The sequence below is a fragment of the Calypte anna genome, chromosome Z, assembly GCF_003957555.1.
Source record: "Calypte anna isolate BGI_N300 chromosome Z, bCalAnn1_v1.p, whole genome shotgun sequence".
Taxonomy (NCBI): Eukaryota; Metazoa; Chordata; class Aves; order Apodiformes; family Trochilidae; genus Calypte; species Calypte anna.
Genome location: NC_044274.1, coordinates 20,100,252 through 20,115,460, shown reverse-complemented (window position 1 = coordinate 20,115,460; position 15,209 = coordinate 20,100,252). Strand labels below are relative to the sequence as shown.

Below are 15,209 nucleotides of genomic sequence, written 5' to 3'. Positions count from 1 at the left end.
GACATTTCCTTATGATGGAAACATGCAAGCACAAGTAACCTCATAAAATCTTGTAGCACACAGTTACAATGCTTTAGTATTCCCTGCCTACACATGAGGTGTAAATGAGTATGACTAAGTCACAGACTGCCACCAGGATAATTTGAGCAGCTGAAGAGCTTGCTTGGTGCAGTGCAAACATTTAAAAAAGGTTTACATAATATTTCAAAGAGTATGTTTTTTCCTCTATGGCTTTGTTGAACTAAGTATATTTTTTTTCTGAAGCAGGTGAAAATGAGTAAAACTTGGTTTACATACTCTTGATCTTAAACATGAGGAATAAGAATTATAGACAAATCTGAAATATGTTTTGGGCAAAACACCATTAGTTCATAAAGACTGTGCAAGGGCACAACAGAAGAAGTCTAAATTAGTTTATTACATACTTTAGAAATTGTCAGTCACACATCTTACGATATGTCTTGGTTTATTTGTGTAAGATACTATGGTTGGTGCTTCTTGTATTTTTTGAAAGAATTGTGGGTTTTTTAATGTGTTTTATTCTGCCTGTCACCGTATCCTAAATGAATCACTTCATGTGTCTGTTCAGTTTACCCATGGCTGCAGCAGCATGCTTGAGTGCTGCAGCAACAGAGAGTTGCAGGCAGTAATACAGGAATGATACCACTGTCATGGAGAAGCAATATTGCACAGGTTCTGGTGCCCTGAAAGTCACAGTACAGTACTTGTATGCCTGGGAAGATGACCCACTTAGGCTGGCGAAACTGAAATACCAGATGCTGCTTCTAGTTGAAAACCTAAGGCTCATTTTGAGAGGGTGAGGAAATGTATCTCTCAGCCTTTCATGTGAGATCTCAGTCTTGAGCAGAAAGAAGGCTGGAAAAACAGTCATGTCTAAAGTAGTTACTGTGCCATGGGTATTCTTTTGTGGCTGCATAAAAATTTAGGATACTTAGGATACTTAAAATTGTAGATACAAGAGGAATACAATGGGGAAAATATCTCATCCACAGGCAGTTACAAAAGCTGAGGCAATCCCATGAAAACCCTCCAGAGATCTAAAGTTGTTCAGACAGACACGCCCTTTCACTTGAGTTAGTCTGACAGCTCAGCTTATGAACCTCCCTTTGATGTGTCTAAACTTCCTGCATATGACCAAAGCCATAAAAATCAAAATATAAATACGAATCACTACTCCTCATCTCTTGTCAGTTTGCACCAGTCAAGAGCTGCAGTGCTCTGCCTCCCCCTTTTCTTGGTTGTCCATATGAGAATGGTGAAGTCTGGTGGGGGCAATTGGGGAACTCAGTGCCCCAGGCTAAAGCTTGGTGCCATTTCCAGAGTTTCTTCTCTGCTATGATTTGTTTGGAATTTGAGGTGTCTAGTAAATGTAGTAGCTGCTAAGGGGTAGTTTAAAAGGAGAAAGAAAAAAGAAAGTGAAGAAACAAAGAAAATAACAGCCTGGAAATTAGAAATGGACTTGGCTACCATTGACTGGTTTCTGTATCTGTACATTGAAGGAAGGGAAAAATAGATATGTTTTAAAGAGCACATTTTTTATATTTTTTAAAAATTTCTTTTTGTTCTAAGTTGTTTAAATTTTAGGTTTTGCTTGGTTTCTATGTTAGAAACATTTGTTCTGGATTTTCGTGGTTTTGCTGGAATGTTCCTTGAGGAGTAGAAAAGGTGCAGGTACATTTCAGCAAAGAAAAGATAATTCAGAGGGAATCACTAAAACAAAAAATTAAAATACAGTACAAATAAAAAGAACCAAAATCAATGTAAATTCCTAGCAGTTTTGGCAGGAGAGTCCTTTGCTGCACTAATTGGGTTTCTTTGGGGAATACAGATATTTGCAGTGCTTCACAATCCCTATACTGTTTCTGCAGCAATCAGCTGGCTGTGGACTAAATACATATTTCCTTTCAGTTTAGTCCTTATCTGAAGTTCTGCTGGCACATGTATTGATGAGGTATATGAAATGATACTGCAGATACTGCTATGGAGGCAAAAGCCCACAGCGAAATGTTGGGTTTTAGCAAAGCAGTCCTTTTGTCAATATTACTTACTTGGGAGGTGCAGGAATGCCAACCATTGCTAGCATGAACTGCTTTCTAGGTGTGGCTGGCAAAAGTCTTTCTGAGTTGCACAGCCTTGACACAAATCGGCCTCATCCCCAAGTAGTAGGTCCTTTGAGTCCTGAAGAAGTTCTGTAAATGTTAATATGAGATAAGCTTTTGATTGCTTTTGAAATACTTTTTCATGGTTTTCCTAGAAAATATTTCTTGAAGAAAAGAAGAAATTTCACATTTTCTTGCAAAATGAAAGTTTACAGTTTGCTTAATTGGGGGAACATTTTTATAATTGAGGGACTGAGTGCTAAGTGTTCAGGAGAAGAGGAAATCAGATAGTCAGGAGTCACATTTAAAGCCAGTTAAGAAAAAAATGAGGTAATTTGTGAAATAGAGATGTGCTTATACATAGGAATAGATCTATGTTTAACTTGTCATGGTTTTACTTCTCTTGATATGAATTATCTGTTGCAAAATCTCCAAACATAAAAATAAAATTTAAAAGAAGTTTTGTTAAGGCATATAATACCCATAAGGGCAAATGGATGAAAGTATTTGTAATTTCTTTAAAAAATATTTTGTCTCTTTGGTCTTTTGAAGATAAACAACATGAAGTTGAAATCCCTTCTCCAACACAGAAAGAGAAAGAGAAAAAGAAGAGGCCAATGTCCCAAATAAGTGGAGTCAAAAAACTGATGCATAGCTCCAGCCTAACTAATTCCAGTATTCCGAGATTTGGAGTTAAAACAGACCAAGAAGATGTTCTTGCCAAGGTAGAGAAGATGTAAACCCATGAATTGAAACTATAAAATTAAAATAAAAGCTGGACTTAGTAATACTCCACTTGCTGCTCATAACCATTAACTTCAAACAGCCCCATGAAAGGCTGGTCTCTCTTGAGGCAGTATACGTTTCATGAAGTGGAAGAATAGCAAGTATAAGGCCATGAGATTTAATTTCCATGTGAACAAGTTTTCATCTGGAAATTAAATTTAAATTGGCATTTGAGTAGGGATTATAAAGCTGCTTATTCATAAGGAGTATTTGAGGAATGAAGAATAAGCATACTATATGATGTCACAGGAATGAAAAATATATTGTAGCCCTGTGTTTCTTGAAAATGCACAACTTCTATATGATATTTATTAGATGTATCCTTTCAGGTCCTGCCTTTAGGTGTGTCATTGGAGTACCTAATTTATGCATTTGCTTTTAGTGAGATTTGCTACGATATGCTATGATTTTTGCACCAGCAGTTATCTAGCTGACAATAACTTAAAACTGTCATAAAATGATAATTTGATTTTAGTTTTGCATTTTGAAATATGCTTATCCTTACATTTCAGGAATCGGCCCCTTTATTTGGCGAGTGTTTCTGAGAACCAGGGAGACATCAGCAGAACTGCAATATGTCTCCATGTCTGGAGGTTTCCCTCATGCTGAACTCTGGTGTCACTGGGCAGTGAGACAGCCAAGTGTGTCAGTTCAGCTCATTCCAGATACAGGAGCATTTTTCCCTCTGGAGGAATCCACATAAGAGACACTCTTTTTGGCTTAGTAAACAAAAATCTGAAAAATTGGTAACTGCAAATTCAAATATTACAAGATTACCAGTAGCAGCTTTCTCTCTTCCACAGTTTAGCATATAATTTTCACAGTAGCAGGGCTTGAATCGTCACAAGTCTTCTGTTTGTAGCTGTTTCAATTAAAAATCACTGGAATTTTTGTGTTAGGTTTCACTGTGTTTGTTCCTTGATTCTGCTCTAGGAACTGGAAGATGTGAACAAATGGGGCCTTCAGGTTTTTAGAGTAGCAGAGTTATCTGGAAACAGACCTTTGACAGTCATCATGCACACCATTTTTCAGGCAAGTACAGGCAGCCATGCTGCTTTTTGCTTATCTTGAAGGATTAGTCTGTGCTATGTAATCTGAATTGTTTTCCTTTTCTAGGAACGAGACTTGTTAAAAACATTTAAGATTCCAGTAGACACTTTAATAACTTACTTGATGACCCTAGAAGACCATTACCATGCAGATGTGGCATATCACAATAACATACATGCTGCAGATGTTGTTCAGTCAACTCATGTCCTGCTATCAACCCCGGCGTTAGAGGTAAATTTCTCCGAGGTTCTAAGAAGGCAAATGAGAAAGGGATATATTAAGACATGTAAACTACATGTTAAATATATTACTTTTTGCAAATTTTATAATGAGTTGTGTTACTTTTAAAATGAAAGATATTTTATGAAGATCAAAGCTTATTTTCTTGTAATAAATACCATGCAGAAAATGTCACTTCTTTTTCTTTTAAATAATGGTTTTATACTTGCAGATATATGCCATCATAACTGTTTTCATTGTAAAACACTGAATAACTCATTTCCACTGTCTCATTATTAAACACTGAATAACTCATTTCCACCATCTCATTATTAATGCTACATCCTGCTCTGCGATTTATTTCCCATGTGAGATTCTTACTATCTGGTAGTGGAACTGCTTAGGAAAGATAGTTATAAAGTGGGATTCTCTCAAAGGGAGTAGTTGTTTTCCTTTTGTATATTTATTCTGGTCCTGAAAGGCTATTTTTGTGTTTGTTTCCATGGTAGAGTAGAACATGCACTATATTCTCACAGGTTTTTCTCATTTTTGGTCATAATATTTGATCTTAATTACTTAACACTGTTTACAGAAAAAATAATATTTCATATGTTCTCTTCTGAAGAATTCTCTTGTTAAAATTTGAAGAAAGTGAAAGAAAGATGGAGACTATTTTCTGTTTTTAAGCACAGTTCAGATTTCAGCCTAACAAACACCTAACAAATCGATAAATCCCAGTAAATTGTTGGAAAAAGGCAGATAAAGCAAACAGTTGAATTTTTAATGTTTCATAACATTATAACATTTTATAACATTGCCACCTTCTTAATGAGAAGGTTATAAGTGAACCTTAAGACTTTTGGCAGGCCTTGGCCATCAAAGACTTGGGAATCCTCTTGAGAAAGACTTTCTTCAAGATGGAAGATCAGGTTATGTTCTTAAATTACCACTGGCTTCACCAAACAGCTGAACTAATCCTCAGAAGCATTTTGGGGTTTTTTCCAGATCAACTGTTTTTCATGGCCTTGTTCTCATCAGAGCTTTAACCAGTGAAATAGCAATGTCTGTCCAGTGCCACTATGGACCTACACACTTCTGAGCTGCTCTTGATCAATTATGAAAGCAACTATATAATGCTTGTGACAAGAGGGAACTGGTTTCAGTGACATGCCAAGTCTTATCTTCCTAATAATCTTATAAAGAAAAAAAATCAACAAATACTAAGGAAAATGCCTTGTAGTCCTTCACCATTTTCTTTAGCGTAATTTGGGAGGTATGTCTCTTTCAAGTATAGGACAAGAGGTAGGAATCAGGCTGAAATTTTTAATTTGTAATATATGTGATCTATGTTAGAGATCTGTACATAATGATCTAATCTGCACTTAATGATCTAACGAAAGTGGGCTTATATAAAGACTGAATCTGAAAATATTTAACTTGTTATAGAATTTAGTGATGCTGTCATTGTGAATTAAGGGCCATTCTACTTTGGCCACACTTCAAATATTTAAGAAATTATGCATAGTTGACAATTTTGCAAAAGGTTGTGATAGTCTGTGTTTAAAAATACCTTGAGACCCCTGATACATTTCAAATGTATTTTGCTTGTTCAGATCTAGAGTCAAGTCCTTTTTATTGAAAACACTTTTTCATTGATTAATGATTGTCCTATCTGTTTCATCATTTTCTAGGCAGTGTTCACTGATTTGGAGATTCTTGCAGCGATTTTTGCCAGTGCAATACATGATGTAGATCATCCTGGTGTTTCTAACCAGTTTCTTATCAACACAAGTAAGTTTGGCATTCACTGGCTTTCTCAAAAATTTGCTCTAAGATCTGCATGTAGCACGTGGAAAATACAAAGTTCATTCCTTGTTTGCTTCTCTGTACCTTTTATCAGTATAGAAATAAGTGTTTGTATTTTAAACTGCTAGTTATTTTGCATTTATTGTGTCTTTATTAACTTAATAAAGAAAATTCTCTAGCAGGAATTATGAAGACTATAATCCTGGCACTGTTTCAATTTATTGATCATGGTATCTCCTGGAAATTAGTTAGTTTACATTAACTAAATAAAGTTGTGGGAATAAAAATGAAGAAAGATTAAAGAAAAATCAGAAAAAGGAAGACAGCAGTTTTGTGGGTTTATAATGGAAGCATATGGTGTGACAGAGGATAGCCATATACTCCATGTGCGAGGGCAAGAGCCCTAATAAAATGAAAACCTAATGTCATCTCCAAATTTGATACCCAGTGTACTTTTTCTGCATTTCTCAAGGCTGTTTTCTACAGTATTGTATGAACCCTTTTCTTCCCTCTTTAATCTTCTATCAGAAGAAAAACACTATTAACTTCATTGAACCTGATTGTGACATAATTACTAAGTGGTTTGTTGACCCAATGTAGCTTGCCTTCATTTCAGTGATGAATATTACTATTACCACTGTCATACATTATAGGCCTGTGCAAGTTCCATCATACAATATAATTGCTTTTGTCATCCTACAACTTCTTCAATAACTGATCCAGAAGTACAAAAGTTGAAATAATACTAATAATCCAAATGCAGAAGAAGAAGCTACAGAAGTGGAAACATTTGTATTGGACATGTAAATGTGTGTCTGACTTACCTCATTGCACATTTATAGATACTGCCATTCCTGCACTTCAGTGAATCTGTTGCACTACTGGTGCTAAAGTTGTTCAAGTCTAAGCATCTAAGCAGGGCATCTGGCTAGCTGAAGGGACCAGAGTGGTGCATAAAGCTTTCCTATTCAGGAATACAGTTGAAGTTCAGCTAAGTTAGAAGTGATTATGATGCTGTTTATTTAGTAGCTTAGAAGACATGCTCATTTTCCCAAATCAGCCTTTCATAGAAAAGGCTTCCAATCACGTGACATCAATAACTAGACCTGCTGTTGCCAAGCTCAAAGACATGAAGAGATTTTATTGTTTTTGAGTTGTTCTGTGTACAAAGAAGAAACTGTAGGGACAGAGATAAAGACCATCTAAGTTAGGTCTCTCAAATTCTTGATTTTCCTAACCTCTGGAAGATCATTTGGTTCCACCTACCTTTGTTTTCTAGGGAACCTTACAACATACTAACATTCTACTAAAAAACACAAGAATACACTTTTTAAAAAGCATAATAGACTTAGTTACTTAAAGTATGTACACATCACTTGGAGTCAAGCTCTGGAGCCCTTAATACAGGAAGGACATGGACCTGATGGAGGAGTTATCAGGAGACTGGAACACCTCTCGTACAAAGACAGGTTGAGGGAGCTGTATTTGTTCAGCCCTGTTGAAAGGAGGCTCCAGGGAGACCTAATGGCAACCTTTCAGTATCTGAAGGAGGGTCCTACGGAAAGACTGGAGATTGACTGTTTGCAAGGGCCCGTAGTGATAGGACAAGGGTCAGTGGTTTTCAATTAAGAGTAGATTTAGACTGAATGTTAGCAAAAAGTTCTTTACCATAAGCATAGAGGAAAAATGGAACAGGTTTCCTGGGGAGGGAGTTGAGGCCTCATCTCTGGAGATACTCAAGGTGAGGCTTCACAAGGCTCTCAGCAAACTGGTCTAGTTGAGGATGTACTTTCTTACTGCAGGAGGACCTTTAGAAGTCCTTTCCAACCCACATTATTGTACGATTCTATGATTTGCCATATTTCAGCTTATTCTTTCTAATTACTCACTTGTGATAGTTCTGAATCCTATTTCCCTACTTCAGGATTTAAAGGCTATTTTAAAATCTGATTCCCCTTGAGTGCTGTTAAATAACAAACAAATATGGGTTGTATTAGCACCAGAGCAGATGCTCATTTAATCACTGTAACTCTGTCTTTATGGACATATATTCTTGAAGTTTAAAGTGTTCATCAGAGGGCTGTTTGAAAGGAAAATAAACCAGGGCCTGTCTTCTTAAGAAGAATAACAAATAGGCAAACTTTGTAAATGTTCTTTGAAAGATGGAAGAGATAGCATTTGAAAAACTCACTTCATTTTTCCATGTGTTATTACAGTTTTGCTGCTATTGGGATACAAAAATGTAGAGGAAGTGTTTCCTAATTGAAAAGATTGTTGTATTCCAGACAGGAGAGGAAGACAGCAAAGGAATGGATAGTGAGACAAATGAAATCAGGGCTTTTATAGGCACCCTGTTGAGTCAGATTTTAAAACAAAGTTGCTGTAGAATAAGATAATGGGGACAAGGAGTACACTAAGCAGGCTTATGATTAAATTTAGGGTAGAAGTAGAAGTAGGAGACTTCTCACACATGAGAAGTGTGATACGCTTAAAAAGTATTTGTGATTGCTTAAAAAGAGGAGGTTCTGTGGCAAATCAGGGGAAGTGCCACCAGGGTCCCTCCCTCCCCTCCCCTATCCCCTCCGGCTTCCCCCCGTGTCCAGGATCTCACAGTGCAGTCGCTCATCTCTTACACTGAGTTTAGAATTTTTCTGTTGGAAAAAGCAGCACTACGGCTTCAGGTGTTGACCGCACTCATGTAGAAAGCAGTAGGTAAGGCCAGTGCTTGCATTTGCAAGCCCCATGACCTTCCAAGAAGGAACCAGAAGTGTAACTGAGCCTTCTCTGAAAATATCCAGTTGACATGGGCTAATGACCTATAGGCCTAATTGGCTAGGTATATGAGTGCCTTAGCAAAAGGATGTGGTTTGAAAGACACATTCTGCCTGACTTGCAGCAAAGCCTCAGCAGTGTTCTGAGTGCTGGATAGCTGCAACTTGGCTTAAACAGTGGAGTTGCAATAGTTGTAATGGGAATTAGGCATGAGAAGAGAGAAATTCAAAGTGTGTGTTAGTTTAGGTTTGTTTATGCATATAGTATTTTACCAATTGACCTAATGCAAATATGAAATTATATTCTGAAAAAAACATGTTTTGTATTTTTTTAATTTACCACATAAGGCATGTATATATACTTCACTGCGAAGCATTTTTTTTTTGTAACATAACTTGCCTTGTTTTATTAATATATTCAGTCATCAATTATGTAACTTTTGATACTGTGTGAACTACAGGAACTCTGTTTCTCAAAGTTCATCTGTAAATCTTTTTAAAAAATGTAAAGAGTTTCACAAGTCTTAAGGAATTTTGTAGAGGCACAGGCTTCAATAATTTTCTGCCCTGCAATTGTTGTTGCAGATTCTGAACTTGCCTTGATGTACAATGACTCATCAGTACTGGAGAATCATCATTTAGCTGTGGGCTTCAAGCTGCTGCAGGAAGAAAATTGTGACATTTTCCAGAATTTGACCAAAAAACAGAGACAATCATTGAGGAAAATGGTCATTGACATTGTGAGTTCTGCTTGAGAGTACCGCTACCACAGGGCTACCAAATTGAATAATAAAGCACAGAAACATTTTATGATAAATTACATGTCATTAGACCCATAACCAATTAAGCAAATGAAGTTTTATCATATCCACCCATAGTGTGGGTCCTTTTCCCTTACAAAAAATATCTGTACCTTTTTAGAAAGTATACAGTCCTGCTTCAAGATGGGTTTTTTGCTGACATGTACACTATTACACCATCAGAGTTAGCAAATTGCCGTTGAATTGATGATGAATTTAGGCTAATCAAATAATTTTGAATAACTCTGAGCAATTGTTTTGTCATATTCTTAAAATAACCAAAATTAAAACTTACTCTTTTGGGCACTGGTGACATACAGGACTCATAATTTATATCGTATTCAGTCACAGGATTTATTTTTTTAAAAAAGTCAGTGGAGTAATTCACGTAATACTAATTTACTTTTTTTTTTCCTACAAGGTACTTGCAACAGACATGTCTAAGCATATGAATCTGTTGGCTGATTTAAAAACTATGGTTGAAACCAAAAAAGTGACCAGTTCTGGTGTCCTACTTCTTGATAACTATTCAGACAGGATTCAGGTAAGAAAATTAATCTGCAGATGGTCACTTGTATTAACTTACATCCTTAGTAGCATTGACCTGCTGTCAATTCTTACACTGTGACTCACTGTGTTACCTTCCCTCCCTCTTTCATTTCCTAGCTGTGACATGCTCTGTTAGGTACCGAGTGACTCTCTCAGAGAGTAACAAGGTGCTAAGGTACTTCTGGACTGAAAGAAGCTTTGGCCTTGCCTTCAAATTTTTATTCTTTCTGCCAAAGATTTTCTTTCCCTTATACAGAATGAAGCAGCAGAAGCAGAATAATTAATGACTATTATGGCAAGTGTGAAAACCACCCAAGCACATGTTTTTGCTTAGAACAAATCTCATACTGCATGTGTTTTCAAGATTCCATTTCATGGCCACCGAAAGTGAAAATGGAAAAGAAGCAAGTTTTCTCTAGTGTAATAACACCACAGGTGTTCAATCTATTTTAGGTTCTTCAGAATATGGTGCACTGTGCAGATCTAAGCAATCCAACCAAGCCACTTGATCTCTACCGCCAGTGGACAGACAGAATAATGGAGGAATTTTTCCGTCAGGGAGATCGGGAAAGAGAGAGAGGAATGGAAATAAGTCCCATGTGTGACAGGCACAATGCATCTGTAGAAAAATCACAGGTAATTGGTTTGAGTAGGCAGTTAAGTGACACAGCATGACATTTTCACTGAAAATGATGGACTGTAACGATGTTTTGAGTAATTTCTGAATGCAACGCTGCCCTTTTTTTTTTGTACCAATTAATTCAGCTTCTGAGTAGTAAATGAAAGGAACTGAGATTTTTACTGTGAAAACATAGTGCATAGCAGCCTGTTTGCTGAAAGGATTCCCCATTGCTGTTATGGTCTGCAGTGGAACATGCACATGAAAAGGAAGTAGTACAGCTGCTTGTTAAGGTTTTGTTCAAAACCAGAATTAAACACAGAGCAACTGTGTGGCTCTCTAGGTACAGTGAAGTTGTTTGGAATTAACAGCTCATTTGAAAACAAATCCTTTCCAAGTCCTTGTCTAGTATTCTGAAGCAAACTTTTGAAATGCAAATGTAGATAAAATAGCATGATTTTCTTTCAGCCACCTTTAAGTGCATCAAGTGTCTATTACTAGTGCTACATTTTTCATACGTTGCATGACTTACAGAAATAGTTGTTTATTTCTTTATGAATAAGAGCTCATACTAATTTTGTATTATTTGGAACAGGTGGGTTTTATAGAATACATTGTTCATCCTCTATGGGAGGCGTGGGCAGATCTTGTTCACCCGGATGCCCAGGATATCTTAGATACACTGGAGGACAATCGAGAGTGGTACCAGAGCACAATCCCTCAAAGTCCCTCTCCTGCTCCAGATGACCAGGAAGAGGTTAGGCAGGGCCAAACTGAAAAATTCCAGTTTGAATTAACACTGAATGAAGATGGGGAATCAGACACTGAAAAGGACAGTGGAAGTCAAGTAGAAGAAGACACCAGCTGCAGTGACTCCAAGACTCTTTGCACCCAGGATTCAGAATCCACAGAAATTCCTCTTGATGAGCAAGTAGGGGAAGATGTAGAAGAGGAGGAGAACCAGACTGAACCTTGTGTGGTAGAAGATCACTCTGTGGACACATAACAATAAAGATGCAGTCTCTGTGTCTTGCCCTCTCACTTTCTTTTCCTCTTTCTCTCTAGATTTTTTTTTTCTCTTTGTGTTTTTGTGGGTTTTTTTGGTTTATTTTATTTTATTTTATTTTATTCTTTTATTTTGTAATGACAAAATGTATGTCATATGCTACAACCATGGTCATGATTTGCTGTCATCTGCCAGAATGTTTGTTGATCAAAACTGACCTTGATGACTCAGTTTGGCACTCAGGATTATTGTAACCAGAATTTTCACCTCCCTGGCATCAGAAAGTAGGGGGAGAGAACATCCATAAGCTACAATTTTAAGAGTTTCTCCATTTATTAAATTGGATTAAATAAAGCAAATGTTTTCAAAGGAAAACAAACTGCAACCAAATGCTCTAGTATGCTTTGAAAATTTTTTAATTCATTGCATTTCACAAAGAAAGTGTTGGATTGTGTTCATCTTGAAACAGACTGAAGATAAACTGAGGTTCCTGCTGGAAAGCAAATGCACAAAAATGATGGGACACAACATGGTTCTGTTACAAATAGGAAGATGAGCTGTGGAAATTGCATAATTTTCTAATTTCAAGTCTTCCTGATCTGTGACTGAAAAAAGTGTAGCCCAGTGGGTTGCACTAACCTCTGCATTTTGTATAATATGTGAAAGAGAGGTCTTTTGTAGAACTTACTGTTATTATTAAATGTACTGAGGTATTATATTTAAAGAAAAACACTTTCAGATTTTATCTCCCACTGTTTGTTTTGTTTTGCCAAGGAGCAACTTGCAAGTTTTCAGTACAAATCTGTGCTACACTGGATAATACTTACATGTTTTTTCTCTTTTTTTTTTTTTTTTTTGCACCTTAGAAACCCATGGTAATATTGAGCTATTAAATTCTATTATATGTTCGTGAGTTCCTTAATATCCTTTATGTTATGTAAAAACTTAAAATGGCTTTATTTGTGTGTTTGTTTTGCATCACAGTTTTCAAAAATACATTTGAGAAACTTACGTTATACTTCTGACCTCATAGTGTCCTGATCCTGCCAGTTCTGTCTTACAGCATGTGGTCCTAGTGAAACCAACTGGGGCCACTGTGATTAGGATTTGTAGGACTGGAACCTGTAAGAAGGTTAATGAATTGTTGTTCTAAGACAAAAACAGCTCTTCTGCTGTACTTAAAGAATTCATCTCTCTGTAACAGGGTTTCCAGACCATTTTTGCCAGGAACTAGAGGCTGCTAGTAGGCAAATACAATGTATAGAATATTTCTCCTGGTGAAAAAAGCATTTGTGTAATATTTCCAGGTTTTACTCTCTTAATTACTTTTTATTTGTGTCAGGCTAGTTGTGTTATTAGACTTGGTAGTGTACACTTGAGATGTGTAAAACAAACAAAAAAAAATTATTAACATAATTTTTTATGTCTTTGTTGCAAGAAGAGCCAGTTCAGTCTCTTCTTTTTATGTTTTTAAGTAAATGAGCAATGCATCATGAGAGTTGTAGTTTACTCCACATAATTTGAGTTCCAGATCTTTTCATACTTCCTCCAGCTTGTGCTGTGAGGGAATCTGGATTTTCAGTTTGAGTGGTACTGGAAGATTCTGTAACTTTGAAAGTTAAAAAGAGGTAGGAGTTTGTATTTGTCATCTTCCAGTCCTGTTGTTTGGTAGCAGGGGAGAAGGAATTTTATTTCCTTTGTGTTTTACTAAAACTGGAGTTCTGAGCATAGAGGATTAGAATTGGTTGCTTAGGGAAGCTAGCAGATTTCCACACTGTAGAATTCTGGTTAAATGACAATAGAGATGATTTCTTAAAAAGATATGAGCAGCCATTGTTTCCCCTTTGGATTAATTTTGTAGTAAATTTGCAGATATGAATACAGGGGGGGTGTGAGAGTTAAGTGTCTGATATTTAGAATAAAAACCTGTTTGAAAACAGTAGGCTTATCATTCAGCTTTTAAATTCTGCGTGGTCATATCCAGGTCATATTTTTTTCCACCATAAGCCCCAGAGGGCCTTGGCATAGAAGATACTGAAGGAGGGAAGAGAACAAAGAGAACTCATGGAGTTTCTTTTCAATTTTTGGCTCCTTTTTTGTTCTTTATAACTTCTTCCTGAACCTGATCCATCTAAAAATCCTTTCAGTCCCCAAGAGTGCCTGGAACCTTAATAATGGAAAAGCAATATAAATTCCAAAATGACGAATAGGGACTTGAAAAGGCTTTGTTTCTGCACTAATTGAAAGGAAATGAAAAGTATAACACCATACTGGAGACACATAATCATACATGGACAATTGTATAATAGAAAAATGTAAAATTTCCTAGAGTTGGGGATATAATGCACTGTACAAATTTTTATTTTTTTCTTCTTTTGCCAAAGTGTGTTTTAGCATTGCACACTGCTTGAAAACAATACAAGTGGCTTTTTGTGTTCTGAATATTTTTGCCATAAGAAACTGCAGTGAGTGTGTATTGAGTGGGGAGGGGGAAGAAAATTCACCTTGCATATAACAGCACACTTTAGCTTCCAAGTTACTGTATCCAATAATGCTGTATTTGAATTCTTTTACTTCTTTGTGTCACTATTAAAAATGATAGTGAAAGAATATAGATAAAACAAGTGGCATTGGTAAGTTTTAAAAAACTTGAATTCAATGGATTTTACAGAAAGCTTTGACAGTTCTTTTCAAAGGTATTGTTTAGTTTATTTGTGCCATGCATTTTTCTCACCAAATGACCTTACCTGTAATACAGTCTTGTTTGTCTCTGTTTACAGCCATGTATTTATTGTAATGTATATACTGTAATGTTAATTGTAAATTATCAGTTCTTATTATAACATCATCCTTGTCAGGATGGTGTTGCCGTATCTGGAAACTCTTGGTGAGAGAATGATTATTGTGTATACATATTCCCTGTACATTTTTTCTCTTGTAATATAGTCTGTGTCACCTTAGAGCTTGTTTATGGAAGAGTGAAGAGGAGTATAAAATATATAAAAGATGTATCAATTAAAAAAAGCTGCAGGTCTTTGGTCCCAGGGCTGTGCCTTAACTTTTAACAATATTTTCTTCTGTTTTGCTGCATTGGATAGTAAGGTAGGGCTAGGGCTGGGCATTTCTACTCTATTTTTATTTGCTAACTGATGGGGATATTCTTACAAGCTAATACACAGGATACTACAATGAGTTTTCATTCATGACGCTACTGGAAGATGGGACTTTTCCAGACTTCTGGCAATATAGTTGTATTACTTCTCTTATTAATCCCTGATAATAGCCTGTGAAAAGATATTGCAGCCATTTTTTGCTCCCCCCCCCAAAAAAAAAACCAAACCAAAACAAAGCAAAACAGAAATACTGTATTTCAGTACTGAATTGCACTGAAATGGGTTTGGAAAGTATCTCTAATAAGTATTTGATTTTAAAGCATATTGAGAAGTGGAATAATTGGAACTAAAAAGATACAGTTCATACTAT

At 36.3% G+C, this 15,209-nt stretch overlaps 1 protein-coding gene across 4 annotated transcripts in view; it reads left to right on the top strand.

The window, feature by feature from the left end:
• The window catches only part of PDE4D (phosphodiesterase 4D), a 273,758-nt gene extending 259,012 nt beyond the window's left edge, over positions 1-14,746 (top strand). For all 4 annotated transcript variants that reach the window (XM_030466913.1, XM_030466916.1, XM_030466915.1 and 1 more), the window contains 8 exons: positions 2,673-2,845; positions 3,840-3,938; positions 4,023-4,187; positions 5,867-5,966; positions 9,338-9,492; positions 9,974-10,096; positions 10,555-10,737; positions 11,316-14,746. In XM_030466913.1, the coding sequence (XP_030322773.1) occupies positions 2,673-2,845; positions 3,840-3,938; positions 4,023-4,187; positions 5,867-5,966; positions 9,338-9,492; positions 9,974-10,096; positions 10,555-10,737; positions 11,316-11,726 (1,409 nt within the window). In that variant the 3' untranslated portion in view covers positions 11,727-14,746. The remainder of the gene's footprint in view (positions 1-2,672; positions 2,846-3,839; positions 3,939-4,022; positions 4,188-5,866; positions 5,967-9,337; positions 9,493-9,973; positions 10,097-10,554; positions 10,738-11,315) is intronic.
• The last annotated feature ends 463 nt before the right edge of the window (positions 14,747-15,209 follow it).